Raw genomic sequence first — 16,540 nt, forward strand, 5'->3', positions numbered from 1 at the left:
TAGAGAGGATTTTTTCATTTCAGTTTTCAATTTATCTCACTACATTATTAATTAATAATAATTAATATTCAGACACTCACATTTTTATTTACAATTCAAGGCATGAATTCTTTATGAATGATGATATGAACTTTTAAATTTAATTAAGTAATTTAGAGGTAATTAATGTGTAAATTCAGAATATAAACTTCCTACTTGTTTATCTTAAAAGTGCAGCACTTGTTATTAAAAAAGACCTTTTTGAGATGCAAAATTACTGGGATATAACAGATCATCTACTGACTGACAGCTACAAAGTACATTATCAGTTGGTCTTCCTGGCAGTTTCCTTATTCTCTTCTCGAAGAATCAACATTAAAAGTCAGACTGCATTACAGTCAAGCAAGGGCAAACAAGAATTGTTGAACAGAAAAGCTACCAGCACAAACAGCTTTTAAATAATGAAATGTTACCGGCTTTGAACTACTCCTACTTCTTGTTATCAGACTTGTGGAAGGTACTAGCCCTTTGGGAGATTAACAATTGAGCCACAATGCAGCCTTTTAGAAGAGACTCTTGCAGAAATAACCGTGACATTTGCTCTGAGTCAGCTGTTCCTTGGCAGGACTGTGGAACTAAGACTTTCCACTGCACTTACTCTAGTCCTGTAAAAGAATTACCAGGAACAGCCCAAACACTGTACTAGGAAGAACACAACTCAGCTGGGAGCCATATGTGTTGACTAATCCTAATCCTACAAACTGTCTCTAATGGCAAGGAACTACCTTTCAAATAAGAGTTTATCAACTATCAGATTTGCCATAAAGGTACATATTTACCCTGTGAGAGGACATCCATGGACGGCTGGTCTGCATTAATCAATTTCAAAACTTTTTGGTAGATCTGGAAAACCCCAGGGAAATTTCTGTGATACGTCAGCAGTTTCTTTGACATCTCCTGTTCAGATAGATCTTCTGGTTTCACCAAACGTTGCTGTACCAGCGGATCACTTGGCCAGTCAAAGGTTGTATGGTACACCTCTAGAAGTTAGACATTGATTAGGAACTAAGAGGATTATTTAATAGGTCTTGCTCAGCTCCAAAAGGTTTCCTAAACAAAATTAAGGTCTTTGTTTGAGCTTTATATTGTGGCACAAGCAATAACCTGTGCACTTTCCTTGCTAGTTGTACTGACAGCTGACTATTACTCTGCAGATGCACAGACAGGAAGTGGCCAAGGTAACTGCTCACTCATGTAGCCAAGCACGATGAGTAAGAACCAGGAACTGGGGATAGCTCTCCAAATTCTTAGACTGAACCTTAAGCAAGGCCTTCGATAAGTAAATCTCCTTTACAGCAAATAAAAGCCATTTATTTAGTTAAGAACTTCCCTCCTAATTCCACTCCTAAAACATCCAACGTGATTTTTTTATTGAGCAATGTCAGGATTTTATTTTGTAATGGATGATTGATAATGATGCTCAACAGACAATACAGAGCTAAGTCTATTTGACAGTCATCTAATGGAAGATACTAAAAGCATACCTGCACCTCAGAAAAACAAGGATCTAGCAAAGATGCATAGCAAAATGTAAGCTCATATGGACAGATCTAACCTTCAAATATTCTGTACTGCCATAGTCTACTGTTCACAAGCTCAATACTGAGCTTTACATTTTCCCATATTTTATTGGCACAGAAAATAACACAATGTCAACAAATACTTTTTCCAAACAGTTTAAATTTATAATTATAAATACCTACTAGTTCTTAAAGGGATACCATTTAAAGTTTAATCCCACTGGTATTACAATGTTTCTGAGACCAAGCAACACTCCCGTTTCTAGTGGAGATCAGGAACTAACACATACTGCACCTTCTGTGAAGGGATCAAGCCTTTTCCCACTGTTCCTCTCAATCAGCACAGTGTCTGGAGCATAAAGCACAACTAGGAACAAAAAAAAAAAAAAAAAAAAAAAAGGGAAGAAAAAAGAAAAGAGTGTAGCTCTTGTTGGTTACATGCTTTATTTCCTGTAGCTGTTTAGATGTATCCTAGTATTAAAGATGGATGAATGTGTTTCAAGCACATTTGCCTCATTCTCCTTTCCTACTATTCTACCTGCAAATACTTTACTTCACTTTTAATCAGAATTTTGCTCCACTTCCTAAACAGTATAGTGGGATAAAATATACATTAATCCAATCCAGTACCCATGAGTACTAGCTGTCCCTGTCATCCATATCAATTAGCAAGGTTCTCCCTCACTTACATTGTATCTGGAGCCTAGGATGGAAGTACCCACAGATCACTCGAGACTGATTCTTTTCTACACCACAAACAATTACTTTTCACCCAGGTACTTTGGTAGTGAGACCAGTGAAACTTATTTTTTTATAACCTCACAGAAAAGTGTTCAAACTTGATTAGAAAGCATCAAGAGATGGAGAATCTGTCAGTTTCCTAGGTTGCTTTTGGCTAATCATCCTCACAGTTAAACACTGTAATTTAATTACTATTTTCAGTGCATTCGATTACAGGTTCCAAACAAGTTCCTCTTATGACTTTCTTCTCTGTATCAAATAGCTCTTTCAGACACTTCTCTCCCTATTAAGGTACTCATACACCGTAAATCTCATCTCCTCTCAGTCTTCTTTTTGATTAACTAGACAGACTGAGCTTTAAGATTCTCATTCAGGTCTTGGTTGCACAGATATAATTGTGAGCAAAACTCAACTTCAGATGTTATTAGCTATATTAAAAATACATGCAAGTACGAGACATTAAACATTTTTGCCTAACTCTATTGCAGTGATTCTGAATTCTTCATTAACAGTCGAATCTCATCCAAATCAAATCCAAAGTGACAATTCATCAAGTTCGCTAACACTCTGTTCACTATCCCCTGGCAAGCTCTACATTTATCATTTTACACTGTATTTCACACAATCGTAGTAATTTCTTACATTCTAAGTAGGTCCTCTAACTGTATTAATTTGGGACAACTGGCTGCTTCTAGATGGCAAGGGCAGCTGTCAAGGTCTTGTCTATCAGCACTTTGCCAGTAAACAAATCTTCCTCTCAAATCAAGTCAGGATCCACCCATACTCTGAAAGATCAAGCTTAAAATCATGATGTTTTCGCTTCACTTGCTGGAGTAAAGTTTGCTAAGCTTGCATTCTCTACTTCAACAGAAGGATGAATTTGTATTTAGCACATGAGACATTGTTTTGGTCTGAAGATAAAGGCTGATTTCTAGAGATGGAAGTCAGAGAAAATTTAGACCCGCTCCTAGAACAGAAGCAAAGCTACATATAGCTGCTCAGAGACACTTGCTGGAGTGGTCTCGAATTTACAGAACTCTAAAGTATAAGAAGAAAAGGGTTCATGTGTGAAAGACTGAGCTTAAAGTCTCACAGGTTACCTCAAGTTTTTGAGTGAATCTGAACCATACTGAAATATTCTGCTGTCTGGTGACTCCGGTGTCTTCAGTATCAGTATTGAATTTATTGAGGATTTTTGGGGAGAAACACTTCTAGTCTTTCCTACTGGATGCAATCACACATAAACCTTGTACTGCTTACCAACATGCCTAGGAATGATGCCAGATGATTGCAGCATCCATGCCTGTTCCTGATTTTCAGGGAAGCCTTCCAAAATCCACCCCTGTTGAACAAAAACATGAAACAGTTATTGATCCTGGAAGAGAAAAAACCAAAAAATTAGCATTAAATATCAGTGTTATTTGCACAAAAATTACCTCACTCTGATCCCACAACAGCACAGTGTTTGTTATGGATGCTCGTGAGAGAAGAAAGCAAACATGGAGCACTGATATTTTTGTGAAATGGCATCCACTAATACCACTGCCACAGAGCAATGGCAACTTATGTATTGTAGCAATGAATTTTTTTGTTTGTTTCAATCTTAAAAAAAAAGAAAATTCTATCTTGAATAAAAACAACCCAAAACAATTTCTACAGTTTTGAAATATTCAAAAGGATACCAGCCCACACTGTGTATAAAAAAAGAGGCTAAACAAATCTAAAGACAGATTTAATGCCAAGAACACTGAGGAAAATATGCACGCTTTCATTATTTTCTTAAATTATACAGGAAAACTCACAGTAATGGAACCAGCGTTCCCAAAGCTAATGAAGCAACAGAGCAAAAGAAAAAAGAAAAAAGAGCCTTTTGCTCCCTTAAGTCCTTGTTATAGCCAGCTAAGTGTTGGATTGAGCATCTTTAAAAAAACATTTACAGATCTGTGAAATACCGTAGGAGAGCTGCAGCCTCACTCAGTTTCTGTGTGATGCAGTATTTGAAATCTAATCCACTTCCCAGTCTCAAGTCTGAATCTTCTGAACTTTCTCTAATTTATCTATTAGTTGCTTAACCACACATATCCTTGTCACTATATCCTATACCTCAAAATAACTTTGTGATACTACAATAAATCTGGAAACCATCTTTGTACTGAAATAAAGAAGATATTTTAATATTGCATTAGCTAGCAATCATTATCATCTCCCACATAAATTTGAAGCTCTGTCAGTATGGGGTCCAAAGGTTTTAGAAGTATTTCAGGGAAACTTATCTCCATGACTTCTGTAGGAGGAAATTGGGACATTCCAATTATACAAGAAAATAGAGTAGACTATTTAAAATTCCTTAATTAGCCTGGTTTCAGGAACATGTCATCCTGCTGATATCTGTAGAAAATAAGAGACTCAAGTAACTGCAAGCCATTTTTGCCACTCTCAGTGTTTGCTCTATCAAATTAGAATGAACCACTGTCTAAGGTCACACAGGTGCTGAGAAATCAATTTATCCCTTGGGACTTGCAGGAGGCGAGGCTGCACAATATTTTTAGTGGTATGCTAGGAACTTCAGCACTAATTCTGAATATATTGTGCCTGTACAACATATATATATATATATAGGCCCAGATCCCCTTCTAGGGAGAAATGGCATCAGAGGTCTGAAGCAAATAAATCTATGCCAGTTTACACAGACTACAAATCTGGCTCATTTTCTCTACTCCAAGTGCAACACTTTTGGAAACTAAAACAAAACAAAACAAAAAAACAAAAAAACCCCACCCCACAACACCATTGCTTCTGATGTCACTACAGCTTATTGCTCAAAATGACATACTGAGCAACAGGCAGTAAACACAGTATTGTATTTTAACAATGTATAGCAAACTTCAAGAGGTTTATATACAAATTTCAAAGGTCCTTAAAACAGGCAATAAGCAATTTTATAGCTAAAAGTTTTTGCAATGTAAGAAAACATAGCTCAGTAAATAGCTTCATGCAACAAATATGTTTTAAGGCATTAAACAAATGCAAAATAAATACACACTACAAAAATAGTTAGCATTTCGGATCTTATTTCCAAAGGTCTCTGAGTTCCAGGGTATCAGTCAGTCCCTAATTAGAATACATTATCCATCTACTTGACACTTCAGTGAAATGCCTATTCCACCACAGAGCTGCAGCTTTGTTCAGAACAGGTTTATTGATATTCTGCTGCATTCCCTCTCCATACCCCCAGTGGCTTGGTTCTGTTTTATCACACATCAAAAAGGCCGTATGCTCAGGGCACCCCATGCACAGCTCAGAGCTGGAGGTCTGAACAGCTGCAAGTAGTATGGTATCACAGGAGGGACAAGCTCCAAGCAGATGTCACAGATAAAAAAAAAAAAAAAAAGGAAAGAAAAAAAAAGTAAAAAGGGAGTGTGGCTTGGGAACGAAGCAAGAGGAAGCAAGACACAGCAGAGCAAGACCTGACTTAAAATATGCCTATCATGCTTTATGCAAACACGGTCCTTTTTGCCCTCCTGACTATCATTAAAGTGTAATTAGTAACTTCACATGGTAAATTTGTTTCTTTAAGAAGCCATCTATTTTTTGTTCTTGATAGCAGTAACCTTACATCCATGCATGGATTGCACCTTATCTCATCAAGGGTGGAACAAAGGCTAAAAGTGAGTAATTCCATGGTGCCTTTACTCCGTGGTCACTGTTCCCTCTCTTTCAGCTGGAAACCTCAATCCTTTCCCACACGAAGACTGCTGTAAATACAGCATTCTGCTGTTGCCTTAATGCCAGGTGAAGTGCTCCTTAGAGACCCATGCCATGCTGAAAGTCAGCAACAAGGAAGTACTTTCAAAGCCATCACTTTCCTCTCAAATTTAAGGAATCTGGAGAAAAGGAAATGCGAAGGTCATTCCCAAATGTAAATCTCATTCCTTTGCTGGCACTACTCTCATCTATAATACCAAGCCTACATGCTTTCACACTTTCCACCCCAATAATAATGACTTGGGTATTCAGTTCTCTCTTGTTATTTGACCTGCACAGTCTCAATTTTTTTTTTAAATTACAGAATCCAAACTTGACACTGCCTTAGAATAATGAAAAGGGATAGTGCAAAGAAATAATGCTGAATTACGTGGCACGTCTGAAAGAAATCTCTGCCACAAGCATAAAGATCAAAGGTCATTAATACTGTTGCCTTTAGGAAAATGGCTCATCACAACAGTTTTTCCACATCATCATTCAGTATTTTTGAAAAAGTATTACCTGCCTTTCACTCTCGTCTGAAGAAAGGGGACAGACAATAATGCAAAAAAATAATTTCAGTAATAGCTTTGCCAGTATGGATCTAAAATTTCTGAGATTTTCAGAAAACAGCAGACTGAGGAATGCAGTAGAAATACTGTCAATCCAACTCCTGCAGTCCATCAACATTAGCAGCATGGTTGATGGAAGAAGCTCCAACTTTACCAAATTTCCCATTAGAAAGAAACCTTTTATTCCCCACGTTATTTTTGTAGGTTGAGTAAGCTGCAAAGCTATTAAAAAAAAAAGCCACATTCTTCTTGGAAAAAAAGATGGCGAATAGGCAGATTCTCTCCCCAGATAAATCTATGTAACACCACTATCCTTGCATGGAGTTTCACAGAGACGACATGATGATCTTTATCTGCCAAGGTAAAACCAAAAAGAACGAATCGCCATTGCTCTCTTTGCCTTCCCTTTCAAGGATAGCCACTACCCTTCTGAACAGTTTAATACCAGTCAAAAGTAATTCTGCCACTACTCATGTGAATCACTGGCCTAAGCTTAGTTTCTAAATGGTCCTAAGACATGAGTGAGGTTGCTCAGCTTGCTCTCTCACAAATTCATCGTGTAGCACTCTCTTCACTAGTCTTTCCCAGTTCTATAAATTCCTTCCACAACACCAGCAGTCAGAGGTGCCGCAACCAATGTGTACTAACCCTGTAAGATGAAAAGTCTTCATATTGGCTTCACAAGTCCCAGGTTCTAATGTAATGCTTGCCATAAGTTTTCTGCGTATGCTGGAACACCTACTTGTCTGATCCCTTGCAGTCCTAACTACATTTGTATTAGAAGAACACACAACACAGAGTCTCAGCAGAGCTGTTGATCAATAAAAATGTTCTCCTTAGAGAATGCCTGTGACATCTATAAACTTGTGAGTGTCAAAACAATAGCACAAAAAATTCTGTATTCCTACTGTCAGTGGGATGAAAGCTGTACAATTAATGCCAAGCCAATGACACCACAAGGAGAAATAAAACAAACAGCTGGTGGTACTGTAGTCCAACATACTGCTCCTAATCTATTAACAGTCTCAGAAAAAAATGCTGACTCATGCTTTGAGAGAAATGGCATAAATCTGTTCAATGAAGTACAAAATCCACAGTATTAATTCTATTTCCAATCACACAAGGAAAATATTGCAATTAAAGATCCTCTTTCAAATGGAAAAGACATACACAATGTGAGGAAGTTTCAGTGACCATGAATTACTATCTATTAATTAAAACATTTTTAATAACCATCACAACTTTGAAAAGTTAGTTATGTGTTTTTCCTAAAAATAGCTGAAACCTGAACTAGACCAATAACATCCACTCCATTCTTGCTGAATGTCAGCAAGCTGAAAGCTTTATAAAGGGCTTTTTCCCCCCTAGTTCCATAACACATCCAGCACTGATTCAGTGTTGCTGGTGATAATAACAGGAACATAAAATGTAGGCAGGACACTGTGCAGCTGCTGGCATTTTAACCATCTCGTCACCTTACTCAGAGTTTACATGACCTAATACTTAAAATAACAGTCACTGAGGGATCCTTCCCTCACTATTAAAAGGAGAGCTAGAACCATGCCAACAATTATAGAAAGCACGGGGCAAAAAAAAGCGTAGGGTGGATGCAGCCTTTGGAGCGCAAAGGATTTTTCTTACACACTGATGGTTAGTAAAACTCACTTTAACAATATCGCAACAAACATTGGAAAAATTAGCTGTTGAAAACATACCTTCTTTTAATCAGGCAAAGAGACTTATGTGAACAAATAAGCACGTTGGAGAGGTTTTAGAGCTACTGTTATAAAAGCCCTAAACTGAAGTCATTCACCTACTTGCTAGTTTACAGCAACTACTGCCATCTAACAGCTCTCCTCCAGACAGCAGTAGAGGACAGATGGCGCCAGCAACTACTACCTTTGAGAGACCATGTGAGAAAATATTTAATCAAAACTATTGCAAATACCAGGGGTGCCCTGGCATCTTCCCTATCCTACCTGCTAACTACTAGTAGCCCAACCAGAGAAGCTGTTAGTGTTAAGCTGAGGGGGGCTGTGTTTGGGGACTGAAACCAGCCTAAAGCCTAGCAGTTAGCAATCAGAAGAGCAGCTTCTCTCTTGGGTTTATCATCTTTCTAACTTACTTTCATTTCTACAGGTTTAAAGATATTTTAAACATACTCACTAGAGGAGAAGTTTCACTTGAGATAGATGTTCCACATCTTGCCACAAGGACAAGGTAGTAAATCATACAATCACCTGGCTTGCTGTATATCCACGATATCTCATTGCACTGCTTACATAAAAAATGTTGACATTCATAGCCTTTTTTTGCTGCTTATTTGCTAGTATATCCAGAGCTGACAATACTGGTTTCTCAAGTGTTCCTCAGCTACACTCTTTAATTCAAAATGCCACAAAAATGATCAAGATGGTACACCACATGCATGTTTTAAACAGGTTCTCCTGCAAATTGAAAGGCCTAAGTCCTGTAAATTCTTAGTACAGATAAACAAATGCATTAAATACTACCAGATATTTGATCTGGAGTGCTAAATAATAAATACATAAAATAGTTCAACTAAAAAGACCTTCAAGGGAAACCAGACCCATATAATTAAAGCACAGTGTCTAGCAATGCAAAAGTTTAATTCTACTTTGCAAATTCAGAACTAATAGATCAATTATGGCGTAAGGTGTACAGTATTTTGTAGAGAAAAATTGATAACCCTTAGGTTTTCTGCCAATCTCTTTACTCCTTTCTTGCTAAGGATCCAAAAATCATTGTTTCAATCTCCCAGATAATGAAGCAAGGAGGAAGAAACACAGGATCCTAAACCACAAAAAAACGGTCCATTTGGAAAAGAAGGGGAGGGGGTCATGTCCTTCTACATAATGAACTAGAAAATTCTTCCACAGTCTTCCCAGGCCTCGATCGTACCAGCATAGGAAGGGAATTCAAAGAAAAACAACAGCAAGGTTTAGGAAGAAAAAAGAGCTTGAACTAACAGCAGGGTGCATTTTGCCTAAAACCTGTGTCTGATCTGTATAGCAAAGTAGATTTTATTAGTTCACGGTAAGCGGAAAGAAGGCAGGAGTGGGCATCAGAAAAATCCACACTTCACAGTTTAGAGTTGCCAGTACATTTTAAAATCCTAACATCTTGGTAATTGCCCATGAAAGCAAATACTGGTGTAGTTGAAAAGCGCAGGGTTCACCTCATCACTATGTTACTCCAAAGTTGCAGGAATTCAACCACATGAATGTCAATGGGATTTATATCTGGTATAAATCTAGAATAATTTAGAGATGAGCTAGGTTTCTGTTTCATGAATTTCCCTGCATAAAAACAATTACTCACATTTCTTTGAGGGAAGAAGATTCCTAGACTGTCATTTGTAAATATGTATGGGAGCCAATAATGCACCCCAGATTTTTGTTACAGTGTCTTGTTAAACCTGGATTTAGCTAAAAATGCAATGAACTGTTCAAAAATCACCCACATTAACTTATTTTTACTCCTTCAGAGCTTTCTCTACTGATGGAAAAGGAAGGACTTTTATAACAAGATACTTCTCAATGCAAACAAGGGCACTGTCATGCAAACAAGGGCACTGTCATGCAAACAAGGGCACTGTCATGCACTCTTCTATGACCTGGCAAAAGAACAAGATTAGCTGGGCAAGGAAAGGTTTCTTTTAGCTTAATGACTTTTCTCGGTAACATTAAACACCAGCAGGTAGCATTCTAAATTAAATTCTCATGTGACCAGTGGATTAGATAATGGGATAGGTTGAAGTTTAGCTATTGCTAGTTCTAAGCTACCGCTTAGAGAGACCAGCATACTACCTATTTTGCTACAGCTATATGCTCGCAATAGAAATATGACACAGACAGATGTCCTCTAGCAAACCTCTCAGGCAGGAACAATTTAAGAGATTACATCTCCAGCTATTCATTACCATCCTGATCAAGTTATCCTTTCTGCAGTTCATACACTGTAATTGACCATCTGATCTTGCTTACACAAGGTAGGACCATTGAAAGCCACTTCCATCAGTGGCTTAAGCTAAGATAGTTGACTTTGCACTGAAGCACATGAAGACTTCTTTGGCAATCATTCACATTGAGTTCTAAAAGCCGAAACCTTCAATCAGGGGCAGAAAATTTTTTCAATTCTTCTTGCTAGTTTCATTGATGTTTCTCTGCACCTATAGACACCTCCGCGCTACAGAATTACCATCTTAAGAACTACAAGGCAACGGCCCAGCCCCCAGGATGATTTTGGTTTACATGAATGGAAGGATCCAGTCTGCGGATCATTGCAGGCTACACCAAAAATCATGGAGACAGAGAAAGAAGCACAAGACACAAGGTTTTCAGCATTTCCAGTTTCTTTCAGTGCCTAATGCTAAGAAGCTTTAGGAAGCAATTTTCACAGTTCAATGAAACGTTAATTACCAGCCCTGCTTTATTCAACCAACAAGGTAGATTATGGTGATGTTGAGAAGCAACAGATTTTAATAAAACTATAAGCCTTGCAATATCTCTATGAGGTCAGGAAGTACTAGTTATCCTCTGACCCAAAGGTGTGGGTGTGACAGAGTGACTGTTCTGAAAACGCATACTATTTATCTGAAAAAAGCTGTTTAGTCCTTCATGAACGTAACACCTATTCTGGACTGGACTATTTCCTCTCAAGAAGTACACCAAATAATGTGCAGTCTGTATTTTGGCACTGTTTAGAAACAGGGTTTTATCCATTAGATTAGTATGTCTCTTACAAGTCAGCCCCTTATAATGGGCTGATTATGGACTCAATAAACCATAACAACACCTGAGATTTTAAAGGAAACACATAAAAGAGATTTTGCTTTCCTTGAGTCTAGACATTAACTTCAACCAGTATTAATCTACTTAAGTTCTCTTTTGGTTCTGCGTTGAAAGTCTCTACTTACATTAAGGCTAAGCACACGGCGGGCGAAGCCACACATCTTTGAATACAGCTAAACCTGTTCACTTGCCTTTTTGTGTAAACTAAGAGTGAACATATTAATTATTACCTGGAAGAGAGTATATTCAAATGCAGTTTTTCATAAAACAGGAAGAAGAAAAGACACAATGAGAAATAAAGAAAATTGATATGAATAATGTCAGACTTTTCCCCCCTTTCCTCAATAAGACTTAAAATCTTAACTCAACATATTGATTTTTATATATTTTCTGTTTATCTGTTTTGTCCACTATAACTCTGCCAGTTGCCCCAGGCAATCAACAAAGCTATGCTTGTTCAGCCTTTGATCATCTCTGTGCTAGCAGATTAGCATATGCATACTCTCATCCTCCCCTTTATCCTGTTAATAAAGCTCCAAACTCCCTCTGCTGATGTTCAAGAAAGCAATCCGCTCCAGAGCCCCCAATGATTTGCCCCCATTCCCTCCTCTGCTCAGGACTCAGAATGCTAACTACTATGCACGAGTTGTGTAAGTGCTTATCCACCGGCCCTCTAAGGAGCAATTCTTACTTGTTTGATGCAGTCCACGTTTGACAGACGTTCCTGGATCAGATTGGCCCAAAGCGCGTTGGGAATTTTCTAAAGAAAGAACAAAAAAAGGCTGAATATTCACAATTGAGTTCAAAAGGGATTTTACCATGCAGGCATATTCCGGTTAAAGGTGAACTGAGATGTCTTCTTAAAAATAAATAAGTAAATAAATCTGCACAAGTCCCAGGTCACTAACATAATATACCAGAGAGTTAATAAGGGCACAAAAATCAGTGTTAAAGGTAAGCTGAACACGAAGCCTACATCCATGCTTTTTACACACTGAACATGGAAGCAGTGCCAAGTTTTGCACACTATCACACACATTGGACATCAAACCTGCAAAGAACATCACATCCACAAGTAGTCCTTTTTACCACAAGTGTCTGACCCACTACTGCTTCATATGTCAGTGGACTCAGCATTAGTGATCTTAACAGCTATCCTATGAGACAAGCAGAATCTCAAACACAGAACAAATAACAGAGTCTGATTTTCAGGAGATTTGTTTCATAGTTTCAAGTAACTCTCACTCTTTCATCATCCAGAAAGTTTATTTAAAGTTCATTTTAATGTCAAAGTTCATTTTAATGTCAAAGTTCATTTTAATGTCAAAGTTCATTTTAATGTCAAAGTTAGTTTATTTTTAAACTCAGGACGATCAAATGGGATTCAAACTGCGTGTGCCAAGACTTTCAGAAGTGCTGTTTCTCTCTGTGACTATTACTTTGCCCATATCTTGATAGTATTTGCTATCTGACAGAAGCAATTTTGTAAGATAGTATTTGCTATCTGACAGAAGAACAAAGTTCCTCTACAGATTTAGCAGTTCTTTCCCCCCCATAGTATTTCTTCCATTATTACTGTAGATTTCCTGACAAGAAATTAACAATACCCTTCTTTTCTTCTTGTAAGAATTTTCTTCACTATCTTGTTAATTTAGGCCTTCATTTTATGCTGAACTTGTTTGAACAAACTCTATGTTAGGCAGTTAAACTTGATAATCAAGTCTAAACCTTTGGCCACGCCACTCATAGCAGCTGTTAATCATTTGACTAAATGCCTTGTCTCAGTCTCATTCATTTTGTCATTATTGGTAAAATCAGTACTCGGAAAAAATTCTGCAGTCAGATTCTCTACTTCCCAAGTCAAAAAATTATCTTTCACTTAACGATGTGTGCTTGACTCTGTTCCATGCAGTTCTGCATATTGGGGGTTCCCATCTCTTTTTCTAACCAAACACTCTGAAGGATATAATCATAAAAAAAAAGAACATTTCTGCAGGCTTATGTTATACTAAAGAATGTAGATAGATATAATGAAAGCGTGACTAACTATGCGAAAAGATTTCATAACAATCTTCTTCATTAGATCATGAAACAACTTCACCAAGAGTGGTGGAAACGCTACCACACATCACTTTAGAGTGGAGCAAGCACTCCAGAATACGCAAAAGAGACCAGTCCTCGGCTGGCTGTGGAACAGACAAGGTGGCCCAGTCAGGCAGTGGGTTTTCTTGTTTTGTTTGTCTCTACTGTCCCCAGTTCTCAGTGCCTTTCCTAATATCAGCCATTCATAAGACAACATTCAAGCAGGTAAAAGAGAATAAGGGAAAGAAATTGCTGTGTTTCTTGAAAGTCAGCAGGTCCCATAGGGTGGTGCCTCAAAGCCTCCTGCAGCCTCTCGCTGCTGGAGCCTGGGTCTGTGGCTTTGAGCCTGTCACCTTCCAAAGGTGCATCATGCTGCTATCAGAAAGAGCTAGCGTCTTGCTTACTTCTTTGATGTGTCACGTCAAGACAGGCTAGCGACTGCTGGGGGTCCACTCTGCTGAGCCTTGCCAAACCAATTTAAACCAAAATTATACTACCTTCTTTCAGTGCAGTGATATTCTTAGTCCTCTCTTTTGAGCGGGGTTTATCGCACAAAAAAAAAATCAAGGACACACATGCGGGTATTTCAGTGTTTTAGTTCCTTCTGCTCTCTGTGGCTCAATTCCAGTCTCATTTCCTGGTCAGTTTTCCTCCTACTGAGCCATGGCCTACAAAATCATTTTCAATAGGTTGCTTGTAGAATGCCTAATTATTCAACTAGAAATCATTAAATTTAATACGTATCAGATAGCACATTTATAATTTCTCTCTCATAAACACTCACATAAATATATCATGAGCCTGGTAGATGGGACTTCACCTCCCAGAAATCTGCAATAATGGACAATGAACATACATTTGGTAACTGCAGAACTGTGTCTTATCTCAGGCACTCCGAGTCTGTCCCAACATCCAGTTCAGTTAATGGAAAGACCTGCTGCCTGAATTGTTAAACCTTCCAAAAGCCAGGGTATTTTATGTCCAGACCACTTTCCTATACACACGGGTTTAATCACTATTTCCATACTGCTGAAAAACTGTACTCATTCCTGATTAATTTTAAACATTCCATGTTATTTCAGGGACATAATATCTCATCTTACATGCCTGACCTACTCAGAGTTATGTTTTTGCGATCTTTTCATAAAACCGCCACACTTTTTGTTGCCGGGGGGGAGGGGGGGGAGCGCTTTCCCTAGACATTTCCATTGGAAGATTTGGATATATTTGTCCTGAAAACAGCAACAGCTAAGAACTTCTGACTTAGTTTGCACCTCAGAGAGAAAAACCATCAAGTTTTAAGAAATTGGGTTTAGTATTTTGAAAATCTTGAATGTTTAGATTTAGCTTGTTAGATACATACACATGAAAGGCTGGGGTTTTTTATGTATACACAAGACTGGAACAGTTCCTATTTGTTCCTTAGTAGTGGCTTGTCCTGAAATAGATTAGAATGCTGAACGTGCATAGATAAGGATGCCTTCGGTTTTCCTCTCTTCTATTATATTTCTTCTTAAAAAGCACAGGGATGTGATGCAACTGTAAGGTAGTTTTAAGTCTTTATGTAGTGTGCAAACACCTTAACTGCAATTTAGTATAGCATTAAGAGCACACCCATCCCATAAGCCCACAATTACCACAGTTGTTTCAACTTCTTATTTTATCCAGTTAACAGGAAAAGTGAAACATGCAATAGCTCATCATTAGATTCCACTATAGGAAAAACCTGAAGGTGCTTCCTATTAACATCATAATAACTAGAGATGAGGGAATAATTTGCAATGATTTATCCAAAAATGTAGCCTCTTTTTCTGTTCATGGAATATTTATTGATAGCTCATGGTTCTTCAAATTTATTGAATATTCAAAAATATTTGACTCCTTTTTGGAATATTTTTACATGCAGAATGATCACATTTTGCTTTGAACAGTCAATATTTAAAATTCACTACCTGAGCTGTGCTCATTAGTAAGTGGCCAGGTGTGTGTTAGTGAATGATTGCATGTCCAATTTTAAAAATTGAGCTTCAGAGAATAATCACATATTTTACATACACCTTCCATGAATTCTTGTGCCAGGAAAACTCAAATGCTTTAATGTTCACTGGAAGTGAACACAAAAGAGATGAAAGCTTGGCCAAAGATAAGTAAGTAAAATATGTGAACAAACATTTGTGGACCTTTTTGCAGCGTTTGTCCAGATCTAGTAACATTGGCCTACTGACCTAAAAATGAACGACCTTTGGCACTGGGGTTAATTTAGCCACAGTAACCTTATATGCATGAAACGTTCCTCTAACAACATTAAATTGCGTTATATGATCTTCACACCAGACTTTCAAAAACACAGTCTTAGTTCCTGCTTTTCCTCTTTCTATTATTAAATTGCTTTGGCCAGGACTACAACTTTTTAATGCCCTGGTTATATTAAAGACAGTATAAACGGCTATTGTTCTGTTCCTGAATAGACATTCCAACCCTATTAGTGCTAATGGATGTTATGTATTCTAGAGGAGTCAAATTTACCACTTGCTTCAGCAGAACCAGGGGTCAGTTACGGCAAAAGTAGATTTAGCCAGCAGACATGAATCAGTGAGGGGAAAATATAGCTCTTGAGATGACAATTTGGCTACATTTTAAGTCATTGTAAAGCTTGCATTGATTAAGAGGAAGCAAGGAGTTCCCTCCTAGTTTTAGGAGTTACACTTGAAGAATCAAACGCATATAAAAGAACAAAAGAAATGATTTAGTGAAAATGTTCTTCTAGGATCTAACATCTCAAAACCAAAGGCAAACTGCACAGTACTAAACCACCACCAGATTCTGCTCTTCGGGCACTCCTTACTACCTGATTAGCCTTGACATTTTTGACTTTCATCTTCCACACCATCCATCTTTTTAAATCAAATAAGCCCAAAAGGACACCCTTGAAAGTCATCTGTATAGTCTGAAATATGTTAATAATTACAGTAATTAAACCAAAGGGAATTTTTGTTTTAAATTCTCCCCCTCTAAGTTGAAATTTATG

The 16,540-nt window shown here is 37.8% G+C and overlaps 1 protein-coding gene across 2 annotated transcripts in view; it reads right to left on the reverse strand.

Moving 5' to 3' along the window:
* AK8 (adenylate kinase 8) overlaps nucleotides 1-16,540 on the reverse strand; it is a 73,124-nt gene that overhangs the window by 47,345 nt on the left and 9,239 nt on the right. For both annotated transcript variants that reach the window (XM_075519743.1, XM_075519744.1), the window contains exons 5-8: nucleotides 12,122-12,190; nucleotides 3,561-3,642; nucleotides 1,855-1,926; nucleotides 819-1,019 (exon numbers count right to left, since the gene is read on the reverse strand). In XM_075519743.1, coding sequence (XP_075375858.1) covers nucleotides 819-1,019; nucleotides 1,855-1,926; nucleotides 3,561-3,642; nucleotides 12,122-12,190 — 424 coding nt within the window. The remainder of the gene's footprint in view (nucleotides 1-818; nucleotides 1,020-1,854; nucleotides 1,927-3,560; nucleotides 3,643-12,121; nucleotides 12,191-16,540) is intronic.

This window comes from Mycteria americana, chromosome 17, assembly GCF_035582795.1.
Source record: "Mycteria americana isolate JAX WOST 10 ecotype Jacksonville Zoo and Gardens chromosome 17, USCA_MyAme_1.0, whole genome shotgun sequence".
Lineage (NCBI taxonomy): Eukaryota > Metazoa > Chordata > Aves > Ciconiiformes > Ciconiidae > Mycteria > Mycteria americana.